General features: G+C 28.7%; 1 protein-coding gene across 1 annotated transcript in view; it reads left to right on the plus strand.

The window, feature by feature from the left end:
- Positions 1–20,891, plus strand: part of TkR99D (Tachykinin-like receptor at 99D) — a 178,879-nt gene that overhangs the window by 116,099 nt on the left and 41,889 nt on the right. The window contains exons 3-5 of the mRNA XM_088261145.1: positions 12,247–12,402; positions 14,491–14,550; positions 15,529–15,679. Coding sequence (XP_088117271.1) covers positions 12,247–12,402; positions 14,491–14,550; positions 15,529–15,679 — 367 coding nt within the window. The remainder of the gene's footprint in view (positions 1–12,246; positions 12,403–14,490; positions 14,551–15,528; positions 15,680–20,891) is intronic.

The raw sequence follows: 20,891 nt of genomic DNA on the forward strand, positions 1-20,891 counted from the left end.
AAGCGACGTATGAATTATATGAGTTCCAAAAATTTGAGTTTTGTGTTTATCAACCATGGGTAGAATTATTAAAGTTTTCATTCGAACCCTTATTTGCACCCCCATGGTGCATAGGGCACTGCATATATATATATAAACGCAGTGTTATATGATGCAATGCTTAGGTTCAGGTACCAGTCCAGGGTAATACTGAATAAATATAAGAGTGAAAAAATCACGTATATTTATTTGACCCCCCTGGGAATCGAACCCGGGACCTCCAGTACGGCAAGCGATCATTGCCGTACTAGAGGTGTGCTAACCATTACACTACGCGTGCTAACCAGTACACCACGGAAGTTGACATAAAGGCAGACATAAGGCGATATAAAGTGAACAACACATATATCAATATCCATAATGTTATGTAGACAAGGAGATTAGTCACGATCCTTTGCAATAAGAACAATGACATAGAAGAAGAAAAAGATTTCCGCTTTGGTTTGGCAAATAAATCAATTTGCAGTAAAACCTTTATCGATATTTACCAATAATAATTGCGAATGATTGGTGTTCGCTCAGTACTTCTGAATTAAAAGGGATTATATCTGAAATTCCAGTGCGTACAATATTTCTGAAAGATTGTAATTTGAAGCTTCTCGTCTGGAAAACATACTTGATCATTAAAGTTTACTTATGAATATTCGGACATTTGAAACACAATTATTAATATCTGGTGGATAAAGGTATAAAGCTTTCATCAAGAGACTAAAAGCCTGCCAAAAACAATATTTTTTTCGTATTTTCTTGGCAAACAACCCTTTGTGTTTAAAAAAAGGTTACGGAAAACACAGGTAATTAAATTGCCGAAAAAATGTTTTTCCTCGAATAAATAAGGTGGAAATTTAATAAACATAGGTGCCAGCAAAGAAGGAACGGGCTTCATTTTTTATAATAATGTAACGACGAAAATATTATTAAAATTCTAAGCTTTTACCTTATTTAGGATATTTATGCATTTTATCATAAACATAACTATTGTATCATATTATTTTTTGACATCTCATTAAAGATGAAGAGGAATATGGAAATCTGGGCATTTACGGGGCTGACGACCGTCATAGGCTGGTTTAAGTGATCACTTTACACACGTGTGACTTTCACCAATTCTACTCATTATTGACAACCACACTACTAAAATTCTTGGAAGTTCTATATTTGGAAACATTGTTCTTGAATGACTAGAACTTCACTAGAGACATCTATTGGTGAGATGAAAATAATAGTAAAGTTCTAGTGATTCAAAAACAATTTTTCAAAATTAGTTCATATATATTGAACTTCCAAGAATTTGAGTAGTGTGGTTGTCAATAATGGGTAGAATTGGTGAATGTTACACGTGTCTAAAATGATCACTTAAATCAGCCTATGGCGGTCGTCAGCCCCGTAAATGCCCATACTTCCATATTTTTCTTCATCTTTGATGAGTATAATATAATAAATAACTCCTGTAATGGGAGATAATCCAGATTTGTGATCAAGTATTTGGACACACTTAAAATGTTGTAATTATTGTATTATACAAATTATAATAGTGTGCTTTCACCGAGTTTTCCATGCAAATTTTACAAAAATTTCTTTTAAAACTATAATGTGAGAAAATTGTTTTTAATTGTAATAATGTATTTCAGATTTATTAAATAATTTTTAAATCAAACACAGATTTTTTTAGTAGTTTTTACTTAGTAGACTCAAAAAAACTGTGTTTTATTTAAAAATTAATTCATAAACTAAAATGGAGTTCTACAAATTAAACGCCAAATTAATAAATATTTCAGATCTGTCCACTTCCATTATCCAATTATAAATACCACTTTTATGTTTTGTTTATATTTTTACTAACTTTACGGATAATAGAAGCAGGTTGTATAATATTTATTGCATAATAATTTAAGTTCTTCAGACTAAAAGAGGTATAGATTTCGTTTGATGTGTTTCTGTATTATGGATCCTGTAGTTCTGTGAACGTTACCATAATGTATGTTAATCGTTATTTGTGGGCTTTGCTGTGAGATGCTTTTGTGTGTTATGTATGTGAGAGTAATTCCTTAATGCATAAATAATAATATGTCAGGATACTTTGTAAATTATGTATTGAAAATATTTTAACTGTGTTAAAATATTCGTAGACGAATGAAAATCAATAAGCTATTTAGATTATAATCGAAAATATTGTGAGCTTTAATCAAGTATTTGTATCCAAAATTTTAAACCCTCATTTCCGTACGTACTATTATTTAAATTAAAATAAAATATTTTATTTGACTTCCATCTGTTTATTTGACTGATCGGCATTTTCATCCCCTATTAGACATCTTCAGATTAGATCGGACTTAAATACCAATAAATTAGTGAAAAAGAGATTGAGAATAAAAATATGGTCTTTAATTTGTGAAATAACATGCTGATTTAAAAAATATATAAAAATAAAACACATTCAAAAGATCACTTTCATGTTGTATAAATGTAATTGTTTTTTCCTATTGATAAAAACATCAGATAAGTAAAGACATTGAAGTAATAAAATAATAATCAAAATTATCAGAGAGAGATTTTGATATTATTGCTAAAAAACCGTATTTTAAAAAATACTCGATTAGCTAGCGTGACAAGAAAATTGGTAAAGTTGTAAAATATTTATTTGCCTCGTTTAGCTATTGATTATTTTAATAAACCTTACAACAACCCAATATCCTTGTTTTCAGTATCTACATGCTAATTTTATCACCCTTACAAAATACCAATAAGATAAATAATGGGTGAAAACCGCGACAAGGGTTTAAATTGGGGAAGGTTATCTGATGCTGTGCTAATTTATAAATTATGTATGGAGAAGTAAAAATAATCGAATTTACTGTATAATAGTAAAATAACAGATCTTTTTTCGATACGATATTACTTTTTGACATCTCAACATACATGAAGAATAACATGGATGTCTGGGCATAATTATCTCAGAAGAAAACTTAGCTCATTCAGTAGAGCATAGAACCGTTATCTGAAGGTACCGGGTCGAATCCCTATCTAAGTAGATACATTTTAGAGAAATAAAATTATTAAAAAAATAAATATGCATCCAATTTTTTTTTTCAAATATGTCTTTATTTGGCGTTAAAAAGTTAACATAATAATTATTATTTTACAATTTACCAGGCACTGAATTATTAACGCTACGAATGATATGTCCATACATGTTATAAAAATAAAATTTAAAAAATAAAAATATGTTTATAAACATAAATACAAATCCAAAAAAATATATTATCATAATTATTCGGAAAGTATTTTCTTTTATACAGTTTTCTTTTTTCCTTCATTAAAATAAATATCCTCCCTAATAACCTTATTTTTTAGTAATTCATGTAAATATTCCCTTTGGGTATATTTCTCAAACATGGCGCTTCATAAATTATTCACAAATATTAATTTTGCTTTTATTGAAAGATAAGAACTAACGTTTTTCTTCTTTCTATTTCGTTACCTTAAAAATCTGATATAAAGAGTAGATAGGGAAAATTTTCTTGAATGTTTCCATTTTAAATTTATGAGGTAAGAATTTTTATAGAACTTTGTGAAGAAATCAAGAGTATTGAATGCTTGGCAGTTTATTCGTTATTACCGTCTCTTACTGAGAACAAAAAATTAAAAAAATTATTTAAATATATTTATGCAGGAAAGATTCGAAAATGATTCAAGGGTGAATAAATGAATAAATAATTTCAAAATATTTTTGTCAAGGGATACGTTTTCATTACACAAGTTGTCTAGTACAAGAGTTTATAACCCCAAACACCATGGTTTTTTTTTTCAATTTCTTGTACCTGTTTTCTGCCACCGTCGCTTTTCCCATATCATAAAAATATCCTTCGTCTTTCACTTATATCATCCGTGTTTCGGCCAAAATCTGTGTATTTTTCAGAATAATTTATGTATTAAAATAGTATTAATAAATGTACGCGAGAAGAACAAAGAGACGCAGTTCATCGACTTATATTTCGTTTATAATATTGTCCCCACCACATGTAACTCCTTTAAAATCATATATAAGGGGTGGCGGACTAATTTTAGTGGGCTCAGATTAAATAATATTCAAAACGTGTATACGCCGCGCTCGCTCTGTTTTTATATTGGTGTCGCTTTGTTCTTCTCGCTCCTTGTGTTTTGTAATTTTCGATATATTGGTGTAATTTTGTTATTTTCACATTTATAACTTTGTAATTTTAATAAATAAAAGATTGTCTTCATTTGCGCGTTTCCGTCTTCCTTATCAAAAGTGTTCCAGTACCGTTAGCAGTAACAATCCGAATCTCAAGAATCTTACATAATGCAAATCCTGGATTCAAAAATCCTTACAGTAATATGCAACGTAAAGAAATCAATAGTTTTGAACGTTATTTGTTTTAGTTTTAACATTTTAAATAAAAATAAATAATTTAATTATTATTTGTTAAATAATAACAACTTTATTGACTTTCCACTGTTATTTCATTTGACCAGTGAGCTGACTGGGTTTCATATTTACCAACATCATCAAACTGATGTGTCGGTAGCGACGGAACCCAAACACTGTTGTATAAAATGTAATTCAGCAAAGAAAGGTCTCTACAAAACTTAAATCTAATAAAACATCCGGCAGTAAAAAATATGCAGACCTTTCTGTTGACTTCAAACTGTTTTTTTTATCTTTTTAGAAAGATAATTGATCTTAACGTACTTTACAAAATATTTTTACATATAATCGTACTTAACAAAATATTTATTTCATTAATTAAAATTTATTTTTGAATATCAATACCTAATGCGAATAAATAAAGTTTTATGGTAATAATAATCAAATTAACATTGAATTTTTAGTTATTGATAGGAAAAATATTGATTAATTTAGATAAAAATGTTTTAAGAAGTATGAATCCTTAACTCTCAATGAATTTTAAAATAATATTTTATTAAGAATAAAAAATTATTTCCATTTTAAATGCTATTTCATTGTTAAAATGTCTTTTTGCGCAATTATTAATTTTTATAGGCAAATAATAATATGTGTCACAATACAACGAAACTAATCAATTATGAATTAAAAGCTTAAATTCAATATTTTACTGATCCTACGAAAAGTTTTCCAATTAAAAACTACAAAATTCTACGTATTTTGGCATCCCCTTATGCAAAATTCAATTATCTAGTAAACTTTTTTAACGTAGGTTAATATTACGTGGAAAAGATTATTTGTAAATCAATTAAAAAAATATACCAAAGAATTGTAGATTAGCGGAAGATTATCCTTGAGTCCCTTTAATTGCGCAATTTATTTCTTTTATTCCTTGGGTATTCCAGGAAAATCGTTATTCAATTAATATCTTCCGGATACTTCTCGAGTGAAGAATAATGACCCAGCTGTTCTCATTACCTTAAGAATATATATCGTTAAATGAGATTTATTGTATCACAGGTTACCATCATTTGAGATTTAATACTTAGATCTTTTAATAGATTGTTGTTGAGAAAATTAAATTAAGGAGCAGACAGATTATTTAAACGATGACATTAATCAAACGTAAAATTCGATTTAAAAAGATTGATGAGGACTTTTGTCTTGCGTTATATAGGAATTAGATTCTTCGATGTTAATTTATTTAAATAAACTGTGACTTTTTTTAAAAAACCAATGTTTAAGTTTTGTTCTAAAAATATAACAAAGTTTAAATTTAACATGAGAACATTTGTTTTTTACCAGTATATATATATATATATATATATATATATATATATATATATATATATATATATATATATATATATATATATATTTTAACGACTAGTTGACTAGAAGCTACATATACCGATGCTTCCGCCTACGGGTTTGTATTTATTTTATTTTTACTAATCATTAAAATTAAATAAATATAACTCAAGCGGTAAAAAACAAGTGTTCTTATTTACAATTCAATCGTGTCTTACCACAAAGTAAATACCGAAACAATTAATAATATAATAAAGCTTAATATCCTTTTTCGTTGATAACTTAATATCTTTAAATCTTAATAATATTTAAGCAGTAAATTATTGAATAATATTACATAATATCGTAAATTTGCCTTTAAGCTAGATTACACAATTTATCAAAATAATAAATAGCTGTTAAAGTCGAAAAAAAATGCCAAAGTGAAGGAAACATAATAAACAACATCCTTTTTTTAAATGGATTTTAAATAATAACAAAATGGAGTGAAAACATCAATACAATTTTTTAATGTGAGTAAAAAAATAATGTTATAAAAACGGAAATATCACAGTTACTTCATTATAAGATAATTTAAAACCTTTTTTGCTCAATTTTAACACATTTCTTCATTAGAAAGTTATAATTGAATCGAGAATTGAATCCAAAGCTTCATATGTAGTACCCAAAATGCTAAAACAAATCTTTGGTTAGCTTTCGTGATTGGATTTTTTTATTTATATTGAAAAATTAAACACAGATTTCTAAGTTCAATCTACGTTTAAAATCGAGTGGAGGCTTAATAAAAACAAAAACTTTAAAAAAATAAAAGTTCAATCGAAACATGCCATAATTTGCAATTCTCAATCTATATATTTTTTAAAACTGAAATACTTGAGTTGAAGCGTGTTTCAAAATAATTACGCAAAATACGCACTTATTTTAACTTTTCCATCTCACCCGTTGGGTCGAAATTAAGTGAACCCTACAAATGATAATGGTTTTCGTTTTCAGATAGTTAAGATCCGAAACGAGAGTACTCTGTTAAATTACCACAACTATCCATTCCTATAACTTAACGATCTACCCACAAAAGGGTCGTTTTTTATAATTAACATAAGTATATATATTCATTTTTACAGTACAAATTAACTGTCATGTAAAATATATATCACGGAACCTTGACAGCTTTAAATTCCTTCTTTTTCTCAAGGATTTTATGAACGTTCTCAGTGGCTTGCCGAAGCTTGTTCAAGCACTGGTATGCCAACCCGAGCTTCTGAACTATTTCTATCATTCTGATTTTCTTCTCATACAACACCCACTATTCCTTTTTATTTCCATACAAAAGCTTCTTTACCCTACGCTCCATCACTTACGTTATTTGAATCTTATCAAATATATTCCTTAATGTCCCTTCATTAAAATTAAAAGTGTCTTAACTTGATGAAACATCTATCGTTTTAATACGATAAGAAATTGGAAGTCGGAACATCCTTGTGCTGATGACCTGGCATTTAGCTGGCTTAAGCGATCACTTCATTTCCTTGTGAAACGTTCACCATTCTGCTTATTATCAAACATTCATTTCCATTGATTTTTGTAAATTGTATACGTTCTATGATATCGGATTCGTTTAATATTTGGGTAGTAAATCCTTAAATTAGGAAGTTAGGAAATTTGTTTCAGAAACCAACCATATTTCATACATTTTTGGAAAATGTAAACATGCAATGTTTATGGATTTTTTTTTAAATGCTAGTTGTTATAAAGCACCTACAGCTGATACTGGTGCAATCAGTTGAGAAATTTGTGAAATATTCATAATTTACTCTCATTGAAAATTATAACACTTCGTTCATACAACAAAAATAAATTATAAACCCTCTGTCTACTGCAAACAAAAACTTTAGATAACCACCCTTCTGAGTTCAATGAACTATTATGTAAAGTATAGTACTTTCTTTACATGTAACTATTGTGTACGTTAAATTTGTATATTATTATCTCCATGTCATTCACGTATTATACTTAGAGTTTCAATAAACCCAGTATTAACTTTATGTTATTTCTATATAATTCACGTTTTATATTAAATTATTCATTAAACATAACATTAACTTCGAAACGGGTTCGTTGGAACCTCTTAGTCGCCAGAGAGTAAAAATAGTATCATTAGATGTATATTACAGCACAATAAATCAAAGTCAGGTGATAAAAAAATTGGATTATCCGAAATCAGCAAAAAATATATTTTCGCGGAAGACTCGAAAAATTCATTGCAAAAAACTGCTGACATCTTTTGAGAGCGTGTTTCTTTAGAAATATGAAGCATGATTTTATTTCATATTTCCATTCGTAGTACACAAAAGAAAAAAATAATGTAAATTAAAGTTTTTGGAAAATTTTAGAAGAACCATTATTTCGAAAACTGCGTGAGTCGTATCCAAGTCATATTCACAAATTTGACTTTGGTAACGTTATAAAATAGTTTTTAAAAAATCGTGAGAAATTCAGAAATGATTGCTTAATCAAAATGAATCAAAATAAACAAATTGCTGTAGGAAAACTCATAAAAAATTAAGTAATCCTTTATTCCAGAATTTAATTTAATTCCAGAATTTAAGACACTTATTAAAAAAAATGAGTGTCAAAGTGAAAAATGGATCCATCCATTTTAAAAGTAACGGTTTTTAAATAAAGGAAAACTTTTTAATACAAAATTATTAAGATATTGAATTTTTAGAATTAATAGATCAATCATCTTAGTTAAAAGATCTTTTTTTTTTCAAGTAGTTTGAAGTCAATGGCCTGCATATTTTTTAATTTATTTTTCTATTTTATTAGAATTAAGTTTTGTACTGACATTTCTACGATTTGTAGATTTTCATTATTGACAGGGATGATGATCTGGTTTTCGGGTTTCGATTGCGTTGTTGTTTCTTTGCGATTTTAATTTAAATTTCCACAAGCATTGTAAAACCAAACATATTAGAAAGGTGAGCTTTCTTTTCTACTTTTCCATCTTACTAAACTCAGCTATATTTCCCTGGGAATCGAATCACAGAATTCGTGTATGGTAGCAAAACATTTTTCTCACAGACATAAGAAGCGAAAGACCAATGATTGATTATTACAGGAATAAATATAATATATTTAAATTAAAAACGATTAATGAAAACCTTTGAAAGATAATACTTTTTTAGAATAAGTTCAAAGTTTAATTAAAAAATCAAGGTAAGGATTTTGCGGTAACGTTAATTTATTATAATTAGTATGCAGATCACGATTTTAAACAGGGTAAAACGTTAACGTTATGCGGTGTTGCGTAAATCTTGGTAAAACGAACCAAAGTCATTCGTTTTTCTTGTAATGTGGGTAACGTAAAGATAAAATTAAATATGTAGCTAAAAAATCGGCACAGTAAAATCTGATGAAGACAAAATATGTGCATGATGAAAATTAATAAATCATATTGTTTGGATGTTATTTTTTATTTGCAAACAAAATAGAATTTTTTCTTCGCTTTTTTAAATCTGTTTAAAGTCCGAATTTTAAAGCATAATGTTTTTTTTTAAATATTCTAGATAAGCCGGAGGTTTTATGATAATGATCAATTTCGTAAATAAATTAATCTCTCCCGATTAAAACGTAATTAGGACTTATTCCCGAGGAACTTGTCTCGAGAAGTTTCCTTTTTAATCTGTAAATATTGAATTGAATCTAATTACGCGCTTCATTCATTTTATATTGTTTTCGCTCCAAACAATTTATTAACAAATTTGTCAAGTTCTACAACATTTGGCATTTATAATTCAAAACTTTTGTTTTCAATGCCACAAAAACGTGTCGTGGGTGTTATTGACGTTCAAAGTTGTTTAAATTAAAAAGGAAATACATTTAATTTTCCGTGAAAAAAATAAAGGTATAAATCTTACTAATACAACTTTCATAACAGGGTGTTTCGTATATTTGTTTCTGCAAATGAATGATTTTATTTTTAATTTAAGTTTTACTTCGGAAATACCACTTCTTCGAAATAGTTATATATTTACCAAATAAAACTTAAAGATTTTGCTACAAAATGACCGTCGAATTTCTAAATTAAATTATTGTAGTTTATACAATGCATATTTTGTAAGAAAATGATATATCAACGATTATAATGTAGCAATTTAAAAACTCCTTTGATTTAACATTTTGGGTATGTCCAAATCCTTGTTCACAAATTTGGGTCATTCCTCTTTATTTTTACATTTTGACATCTCATACGACATTATATAAGTGTCTCATATCTATTTAAACAAGTGCCTTTTTTATAAAGAAAAATTTATATCAACTATAGATACTGCCGACAACTCACACATGAAACGACATATGTCGTGTTTCACTCTCTCTCGCTGCTCGCTGATAGTATGTGAAGGAGACGTGTAAAACTTTTTGTTTCTCTATAAGTGTAATCATAGGTGTATTTTTATATAAGATACTGTCATTATCACTGTGATTGTCAATCGTGGGTAGAATGATGAATGTTACACGTATATAAAGTGATCAAAGTGATAAAAGCCCAATAGATACCCAGACTTCCGTATTTTCCACCATCTATGTTGAGTTTTCAACAACGAGAATCTGTTTATTATTTGAAGAAATATCCATTTTAAACTTAACAATTTTCCCCAATCTCTCAAGACTGGGTACTCTAAAAAAAGAGGAATATAAATCTCTCTTCCGCTGAAAATAAAATAAAATCTTCTGGGCCTCTTGTTAATGAAACATTTAACTGATATAAATTAAGATCATTAGAGGAAAGCACGAAGGGAAAATTTATTGCATTGATGAAAAGTTATCGGAAACATTGAATACACTGGTGCGCAATTTTAATGGCTCTACTATTCTGTCGGTAATGATGCACTTCTTTCATAGTAATCTATTGTTAAGTGAAGACAATTTAAGGCCCTTGCATTTTTGATGAAAAAAAAACATAACAACTAAACAACATTGATTATTATGTAATATGAACGTTATATGTACAAGTGTATAATGTTATCATTCAAGCCAGCCAAATGTAAGGTCTGAAATAAACCTGAAATATTATTTATGGATTCGGCATTAACTTTGTGGAATGACATGTTAATTTTTTTTTAAATTAAAGACTTTAATATACCACTTCTAAATTAATTGTAACAGAGTGTAATAATTTAAGTGTATGAGAGTCAAATGAGTGGATAGTTTCCAGTTTTTAACCTATATTTACCTCAAAATATATTTTTTGTTCGTTTGTTTTAATTTTTAACAGAATATGAAAACATCTGTAAGTTTTCGAAACTAGTCGTAGTCAAACTTAATATATTGCATACTGAATCGTATAGCTAATCATTTAAACTTCATGTTGCTTACCATTACATTAATAGGTACTAGTCGATCAAAAGTTCTATGCACCAGTTAGTCCGGATAAGGGTATGAAAAAGAGAATTTTGAAGTAGTTTTAAATGGTCTGCATTTGAATTAAAAATCAAGTTATTATAAAGGTCTCTGACTTGAAATCTACGATACTGCTATGGGATTACGACCCGATTAATTGTTATTAATATTCTTTTAAAAATATTTTTAACGATTTACAAAAATACGTCATACATGATATTTACTTTAGAATTTATCTTACCCTTTTTTTCTTTGTTGTAGGTTTTATTATGAAACGTTCAAACAAGATTGTTTCCTTTTTCTTATTTTTATCTTACGCTCAACGTACCATACATCCTACTGGGGATAAGCAGGAAACAAGGATGTTTGAAATAAGCAGGAAACCTTTTTTTACCGTTCCGTTAAAGTGTTATTTTATTTTATTTATTAACTAGTATTATACCTCTCTTCCAAGGGTGTATTTTTTTACTTTTAATTTTCTTTTTATATTTATGTATTCTAATGTGAAAAAAATATAAAAATAAAATATTTATTTTTATAAATAGTGGTTTAACTAATATCTACAGTTTCTCCTGATTTTTATTGTACTCTTCTTTTGATTAATTTAGATAACAAAAAAATATTTAAGATAAAACACAGTTTCCTTTAATTAATAATTATGAAAAAAAATTGTTTCCGAATTCTACATATATGCTTACATTTCTGATAACTTCCAAACCATCTCAAAACATCTTTCATAATTGTATCGGTAATGCTTATCTCAGGTTTACATTCTTCCCTTATCCCCGTATTTAAACATCTATCCTACATCGATTTGCCGCACATTCGTCTGAGGGATCGCACAAAAAATAATTAAAAATAATAATAATATAAAAATAAAAAGTAAAATAAATCTTATTTAAATTTAAAGAATAAAAAAAAACAAAATGTTATTTTTTTTATTTATTCTACCGTGTTTTTATTTATTACTTGAGTTCTAAGTACATTTAGCGACCATAAATTATAGTGATATTTAGTTTATATTTAGTTATCGTAAATTGACTTAACGCGTTTTGTTATTGTTGTAGATACATGGCCATCATGCGTCCGTTGCGCCCTCGCGCTGGTAAAAGGGCCACCCTAGCGGCGGCAGCTGCAGTATGGATAGTCAGCGCCGCTCTGGGCTCGCCCATGCTCCTATACTTCACAACGTACCAGGAAGTACTGCACAGTGGGGACTTGAGGTAACAACACCAAGTATTGCTTTGTATATTTAAAAAAAAAGGTCAACTTTCTAGTATGGTACTTATAATATAACAGTATCCTTATCATTCATCGTTCATTTTGTGTAAAAGTGAACGATGAATGATAGGCTCGCACATGCTCTTATACTTCACTACGTACCAGAAAGTACTGATTTTATGTTTAAGACTAAAATATATTCATATAGACTGAAAAACGTCTAAACCAGTGGTTCTTAACCTGGGTTCGATCGAACCCCAGGGGTTCGGTGACTCAGTCTCCGGGTTCGGCGGAAGTCAAAACACACACCCGACTTACTGATATTATGAAAAATGATATGACGTACGATATATTAATTTATCCAATATATCAAGTATATTATTTGAAAGGAATATAGAAATCTAGCAATAAAAAAATACAAGATCTCAAACGCTAAAACAATCCACATAATCCGCACCGTACGAATATTTTTTTACTGGGATGGGACTTCAAATAAGTCGCAACAGATGTACAAGATCTATTGTCATAAAGTGTTGTCATTGAGATTTACAAAATGTTATTTACGAAATTGGGGAATCACATAGAATGGAGAAGTGATCATTTCCTGTCTACACTGCCGCCCAATAATCGAATTGTAACTATCGTAATGGTACGTTGTGTGATACCTTTCTTAATATTTTAATACCTTCATACTACTTCAAGCAAAATAAAATAATTTTCCTATAAAGGGTTCGGTGAACGGGCATATGAGACTGGAGGGATTTGGTACCTCCAACACGGTTAAGAACCACTGGTCTAAACCTTGGACGTATAAGCAGTGTTGCAAGAAGTGTAGCTTGATTTCAGAATCACTTGCTTATTATGTAATCTAGTGATATATGGTCTAACACCCTCCTTATAATTCATCCCTTTTTTTGTAAAAATGAACGATGAATGATGAGCTTGGCCAATCACCTATACTTCGCCAATTCTAAGAATTACTACACAGTGGAGATTCGTATTACTTTGTACTTTAAAAGCAATATTAACTATGACGGTCGCCAGACCCGTAAATGCCCAGACATCCATTTTCTTCTTCATCTTTGATGAGATGTCAAAAAATAATATGAAAATTAATTTTCTGGTTTGGTAGGTACTATTATAAAACTCTACTTATCATTCACTTTACACTGTGTAATACTACTTTAAAAAAGTATTTCACAGAGTGAACGATGAATGATAAGGAGAGTGTGAGACCACGTATTACTTTATTTTATGATTTGGCGTTTGATTTTTAGAACTCTATTTTAATTTATGTTTTAATTTTTAAATTAAACACCGTTTTTTTGAGTCTACTATGTTGTATTTTATTTCAAATAAAAAACACATTTAAATTAATAATATGACAATTGTTTCGCAATGGTTGACATTCGTTTGAAAATGCCATAACTAGGCGAAACAATTGTCACAATATAATTTTTTTGTATTTTTTTGAAATAAAATAAAACTTAGTAGACTCAAAAAATCCGTGTTTGATTTGAAAATTAATGCTTAAACATGTCTTACTTGGTTACATAACGTGCAAGTGACTCTGAAATCTAAAAAATAATCGAAAAACTACGGCCTATGTAACATCGTTTATCATGGTCCTAGATATGTTCCAACTTTATACGTTTTTTTGCTAATAAAAATATATTTTAGCCTAAAAAATAAAATCAGATATTAATTTATATTTAATTAATTAATGAATGCTTTAAAAATAAACTTTTGTTTTATGAAATGAAATGTGTTATAATTGTTTTGAAGTAAAATTTTGTCGACTGTCATTTGAAAGCAAAATAATAGCACGAAATTCAAATGCTTTAAATGTGTTTGTAATATTTCTGTTACCTGTGACAGCTTACATGTTTTAGAATCTTCAAAGTTTATAACATATTTTGCAAATAAACTCCGCTTTTAAGTGACAACTTAAAGTTCATACCCATAAAACGTCATAGTGTTAATGTATTTAAAACGAATCCACAATTTATGTACATTCACACACACGTACTCATATTACAATTTTGAATGATGTGTAATAAATCGTATTCAATATCGATTCTTTTTTTCAGGAGAGTGTGCTATGCAGAATGGCCTGATGGTCCAGCTAATCATTCCAGATATGATTATATGTATGTATTTATTATATTCTTTAAAAAAATATTTAGCATTTCTTTTGTGAAATAGCACTTTTTAAACATTAAATTTAAACTCTTAAATAGGACCGTTTTTCAGTATGTTACGAAGAGTTACGAGAACCACACATGATCTCATAAACAGATGATTGTACTAAATTTTATATTTTATTTATTATGAGAACATCGATAGTTCATAAAACTAGTTGTTTAAATAAACTCAATAATATAATTCTCTTTTATCTATGTCATTATAAATAATAATTGATTATATACGATTTGTTTGTTCACGATATTAAACCATAAAAATGTTGTATTCCCGTACCAACCATCAAATAATTCTGGTTATGAAATTACCATTGCTGGTTATAAAATTCTCTTTAATCGTTTTTTAGTATTTTTACTCAATTTTTTACTTATTTATTGAAACCATTAGTTACTAAACATATGTATATGATATTTTATTTTATATGAGCTTAATATGAAACTAAAGTTACCCATTATTTTATATATGATAAAAATATGAGAAATGTATGAAGAGATGCATGAACGTGAAATAGGCGTAGAATGTTTGCAAAGACAGAGTGGTGTGGTGTTCTATTCACCTGCGGAGAAACGGCCCAATGGTTAGTTAGTTAGTTTAAAAAAATATTATTATTTATCATATGCATATGTGTGTATGTGCATTTATACAATACTTCAAAACAACAAAGCAACACAAAATAAATTTAATTCACAACTCTTTGTTTTGAAGATGCATGTTTGCTGTATCTTATTACCTTCTTGTACAATAAAAGATAATGAGCCCAACTGAGAAACTTGTTAGGTTCCTGTAGGGAATAGACGAAAGCAAGATAAGAAGTCATTTATGGTAACTGTTTAGGATCTGTTGAGTATGGATGGTGTTAACCATCTTCTAAAAAGGTTTTTCCTTATATCGAGATTCCAGATTCGCTAACTTTTATTTTCTTACAGATTTAACGTAACTTTCATGATCCTCACATACTTCCTCCCCATCGGATCGATGACGTTTACGTATGCCAGGGTTGGAGTCGAGTTGTGGGGGTCTCAGAGTATCGGGGAGTGCACTCAGAGACAACTAGAAAATGTCAAAAGCAAGCGAAGGGTAAGTTTTTTTAAAAAAAGATCAACATTCCCAATACAAACCCCTTTTGAAAAATTACTAGTACTTAGAATAGAATATATCTACATAAAAAATCAATTATCCAACTTCTCAAATGTAACAATCACTCAAAACTAGAAACAAACATATCCCAAAGATATTTAACTAGTTTAAGAATACACAAATGCAAAACAAAACAGTACCAATAAAATTACATTTACTAAGGAATAAAAAAAAATAACAGCCCTTCATAAATAAAAAAATGTAAAATACCCAAACACTCAAAAATTTAACATTATGAACACTTCAAACATATACAGACATTATAATAGAAAACTAAACATGCGAACTACCTCCTACCGCATAAATAAATACTTTTTTGTGCCACTATTAATTTTACACAATGAAAACAAATAAAGCTGGATTATAATGTTTGTATGAGTATTAATAATTATTGTTTGAAATTTATTTCATTGTGGAAAAAGTCAATGATTAGAGAACAAGAAAAATGTTTAAAATTTAATTTACTGAAGAAAAAGTCTATGATTACATACGAAATTCTTATTTCATAAAATTTATTTCAACGTGTCATTTTGACAAGTATCATATTCACCTAGTTATTCATTCTTCAAGTTTCTTTCCTACTTTGGGATATATTTTATAATCACTTCGTTTCTTATTTATTCGACGTCGAATTGAAATACAGCTGTCGAACTTTATTTCCTTCGTCATCGAGAAGTCCTCTGAGGAATAATAATGTGGATGCAAAGTTAGTAAACCTTTTCGTACAAAGAAACAAAATAAAATGATCGGATTTGTGTTCGGAAAGTGATGATAAAACTTGAAATTCTCGTAAGTAGGTTCGTGGCACTCCAATCCGAATTGCTTTGCGCCGTGTGAGGATTTCAAGGAAAAATCACCCCTAGGGAAAACTCTTTGTAAGCTCAACGCCTTCTCATATAAACATATTTCTTTTTTGGTTATTTTTTTATTCGGTTAGTCTCAATTTGCAAAACGCGCCTAAAATATTCAAGCGATGTTAAAAATATTCGTTTAACAGAGGAAAAATATAGATGGAGAATGTCTGATAAGGACTTGATGTGAAATGACAGTAAAATAGCCGTGTGGCAGAAAAAAATGTTTTTGATTCTTGTTGAACGCTATTCATGTTTTTATTAATTATATCAGATTTTATTGTTTTTTTTTTTCATTTCATCCTTGGTAGGGTATTATGGATTTGAACAAAATCAAATTTACAAATATATTTCAAATATAAAGATGACAATTAATATATCATTTTCTTTGCTCTTGGACAATGCTTTTATTAAACAGACATTAATTATACAAGCACCGTGGCGTAGTTGTGTAGACTGCAAAACTGGCGTCGGGGGTTCAATTCCCGCCAATTGTAAAATGAATTCAAAAAATATTATTATATCAATACGTCTTTGTATTTGTGATGTATTTTTTCACATTTACCTTCTTTATCCTTACTATCCTACCTGCAGATAACTTTTTTTTTAAATTAGGCGCTTCTCGGGTTATTCCTTTTTTTTAAAGAAAAAAAAGAAAAAAAACTGAAATAGAAAATCGAATGATTAAATTATAACCGGTTTTGATTTTTATTAAAAATAATATATTATTGAATACTCCTAAGTAAACTCCAGTTCAATAAATACATTTCAGAAAAAAGGAATACCGCTATTACATAAGATGAATATCTTACTTTTCTATTCTTTAAGCCTTTGTGTTCTTATAAACTCTTCAAATTTTTTGAGGGTATTTTTTGTCAGTAAAATTTACCATCATTTTTCGTGAAAAAGTCAAGGAGGCAATTTGTAAACAGTTGAAAGATTTTTAGGATATATATTTCTTTAAAGAATAATAACAATACCCTTTTATGTCCCTTTCTTTATCTAGAATTACCGATATGTGCGATACATTTTCATTGTATTGATCCTAATACGAACGACCTATTCACCTTGTGTCCTAACGTTACGTATTTTTTGTATTGAAGTCGAAATACAATTTATTACTATAAATTATAGCGCAGAGTCACATGAAAACTGTATTGTGCGACTTAACACTGAGAGCACACGCGCGTTACACCTGACAAAATAATAGCATTTTGGATTCAGAAAATACAAAATCATCAGTAGATGTTTCTAGTGAAGTTTTACTGATTCAAGAACAATATTTCAAAATTGGCTAATATATGTAAAGAACTTCCAAGAATTCGAGTACTGTGGTTGTCAATAATGGGTAGAATTGGTGAATGTTACACGTGTGTAAAGTGATCACTTAAACCAGCCTATGACGGTCGTCAGCCTTGTAAATACTCAGACTTCCATATTCTTTTCATATTTCATGAGATGTCAAAATAAAAATGAAACAAGTATAACATTTCAGAATATTTATTAAGTACATATATTTACAAAAAAAATCACAAAAATTTGAATAGTAAATGTTTTCTATAAAATTTCCTATGGAAACTCTCAAAAAATTTAATAAAATATTTTCACATTCAATTTATATTCTGGGGCATAAAGAAAAGTCTTCTACTGTGATGGATTCTTAAATCTTTTGTGTAGGTTTACAAAATGTGGTTATTTGCTTGGACCGTAAAATATGAAATTATGTTAAAGTTCTCGTAAGATTTATATCATTTTTATGTAAATTGCATTCTTGAAAGCTTTTTTATATTATATTTTTATGTAAAACGTACACAACATTTATTATCTACATGATATCTTTTAACTCTAAGTGTGTTCAACTATGACAGATGTTTTTAATTTGTGCGAGGATTGGGCATATTTTTTTGTTTTTTTTTTTTACATTTTTGCCACGTAAATGATTGAATTGTGTTGTTAAGTTTTATTTTTTTGATAAATGGTTCATATTTAATTTATTTTAGTTTATTTCAGCGCAAAAGCAACATGATTTTAAAAGGAATAACCGAATGAAATTTGGAAAAACAGTGGTTAGTTTATGATTACTGGAGCGCAAATTATGAAGAAAAAAAATCTATCCTTTATTTCCGTAAAAGCGTTCATAATTGGATTACAAAAATTTTCTTGTAAAACGCTCAGAAGAAAAAATAGTACTAATGAATTTATTTTAACCTACGATCCTGTGATCAAACTTTAAACGTGAATAATTATGGAAAATATAAATTTTTCGTATAATATACAACGTACAATACGGAGTCCTTGCACACCATATGAAGTGAAGAATGGAGTTGGCAAAAAAAGGATGAAAGTAGACTAAATGCAGTCAAAATCTGATCTCCCAGATGAATCTGCGTCAAAACAATGTATAATTGATGTTCGAATTGTAAGGAAAAAACGCAAGGCTAAGATTAGATTTATCGATAAAATTAAGAAATATGATTGGAGATGGTTTGGACATGTAGAAAAAATGAGGAGGAAAGAACGGTAACACAAATGTATCTGGCAGATGTACATAGTTGGAAATCGCAGGAATTGAAGATCGAAAAAAACTTGGTATAATCAAGATTTTCATATTCAATACTAAGGATAGGTTAGGTCAGGAGTCAATTAGGAATAATTGGCGTTTATGTATGAGGAAATGCATGAATGTGGAAGAAGCGAAGAATGTTTGAAAAGACAGACTGGTGTGGCGTTCTATTCTGCGGGGAAGCGGCATGATGACAAGTTAGTTTTTTTAAAAGGAATAACTCGCAAAGCCCCTATTTTTAGAGGCTTGTCCCTTATAGGTAAGATAGTAAGGATAGGGATGGTAAATGTGAAAAATACATCACAAACACCCAGACCATTTGAAAATTAATATTTCTTGAATTCATTTTGCAATTGGCGGAAAATCGAACCCACGACGCCAGTTTCGTAGATGAGCGTCTACCCACGGCTACATTACTACACCACGGTGCCATTTAGTGCAGTTAATTTGCATACTTTTTTCTACAATTGAATTAACATTATTGTAGAGTTTATATACCATCTGTTTTCACAAGTTTTCGGAAAACAGTTATCCGATTACCAAGTGATTTAGAACTACTCTCATTCAATTTAATTATTATTTAAAAAACGCAATAATATAAAATACGTTATGAGTTAACTCAGTCATCATTTATTGATTTAAGTGTGACAAACGCCAAAACCATTATTTAAATAATATAATTGTATTCAATTATTTTATGTACGGTATAGGTCATAAAGTTCAATAGGGCAACCTTCCAATTTGTGTTCCCAGTTTGTAAATTAAATTATTGAAAACCAAAAATTTCAGCTTTTCTGTCATCCCCTATCTCAACTTACAATACGATATATCTCCGCCTTTTTGAAGTGCCTTTGACGTAGAAATTCAATCGTAAAATTTCAAATCGTGAATTGCATCTTTATGTGTCTTTTGACATCCTAATATGTCACTTTATAACCACAGAACGTCTAGTATTTCAGTTTTATTTTGAAATATTTAGATTGAGCGCTTGTACAACGTCGAAATGCACAAGATATTATAATATTTAAATAAATTATTTCGTATCTAATAACTTAAAGTAAATACAAATCTCATTTGTGTGGTACATTAACAAACTTTTACATATTCAAGTAAAATTTAACTTTTTTTGCATTTTTGTACTAATTTCCTTTTTTTATCATTGTTGCCATTTCCTTTATTTTTGTACTATTTATCTAATTTTACTTACCTTTTAAGTCTCAAATATTCTATTTTTTGTGAAAATCACTTATGTCGTGTGTTAAAAAATAAAAATATATCTCGCTAGATCAGTTGTATTTCATCCAAAAAGGCTTTTAAAAGAATAAGTCTACACCAATTTAAAAAAAGTGAGGCTACAGGTCAAAAATTTAAAAAAAAATTGGTATAATATACAATTGAAATAAACCTTTCAAATTTTATTTAACAAAATATTTCGTTATTGGTTGATGATTTAACATATGCGTCCATTAAATTTTACTATTTTATTATTATAAAGGGAGTTTATTTCTTTAGTCTAGAATAAGTGTAAACGGAATATTTTTGTGAGATGTTAAACAAAGTGACACGAATTACCATTCTTTACGGTATGGAGTTTCATTTTGTTTCCCCTAAGTAGTATAGGTGTCCGCCATGGCGCTAACTAACCGTAAATTTATGGCATCGGGGTGGATAATGAAATACCATTACCGTGTTTTTCAAAGGGTGGAAAAGGTTATTGCGTGGGTGTATTAAGTGTCGA

The sequence above is a fragment of the Brachycentrus maculatus genome, unplaced genomic scaffold, assembly GCF_059751285.1.
Source record: "Brachycentrus maculatus isolate JH-2025_06_01 unplaced genomic scaffold, ASM5975128v1 h1tg000148l, whole genome shotgun sequence".
Taxonomy (NCBI): Eukaryota; Metazoa; Arthropoda; class Insecta; order Trichoptera; family Brachycentridae; genus Brachycentrus; species Brachycentrus maculatus.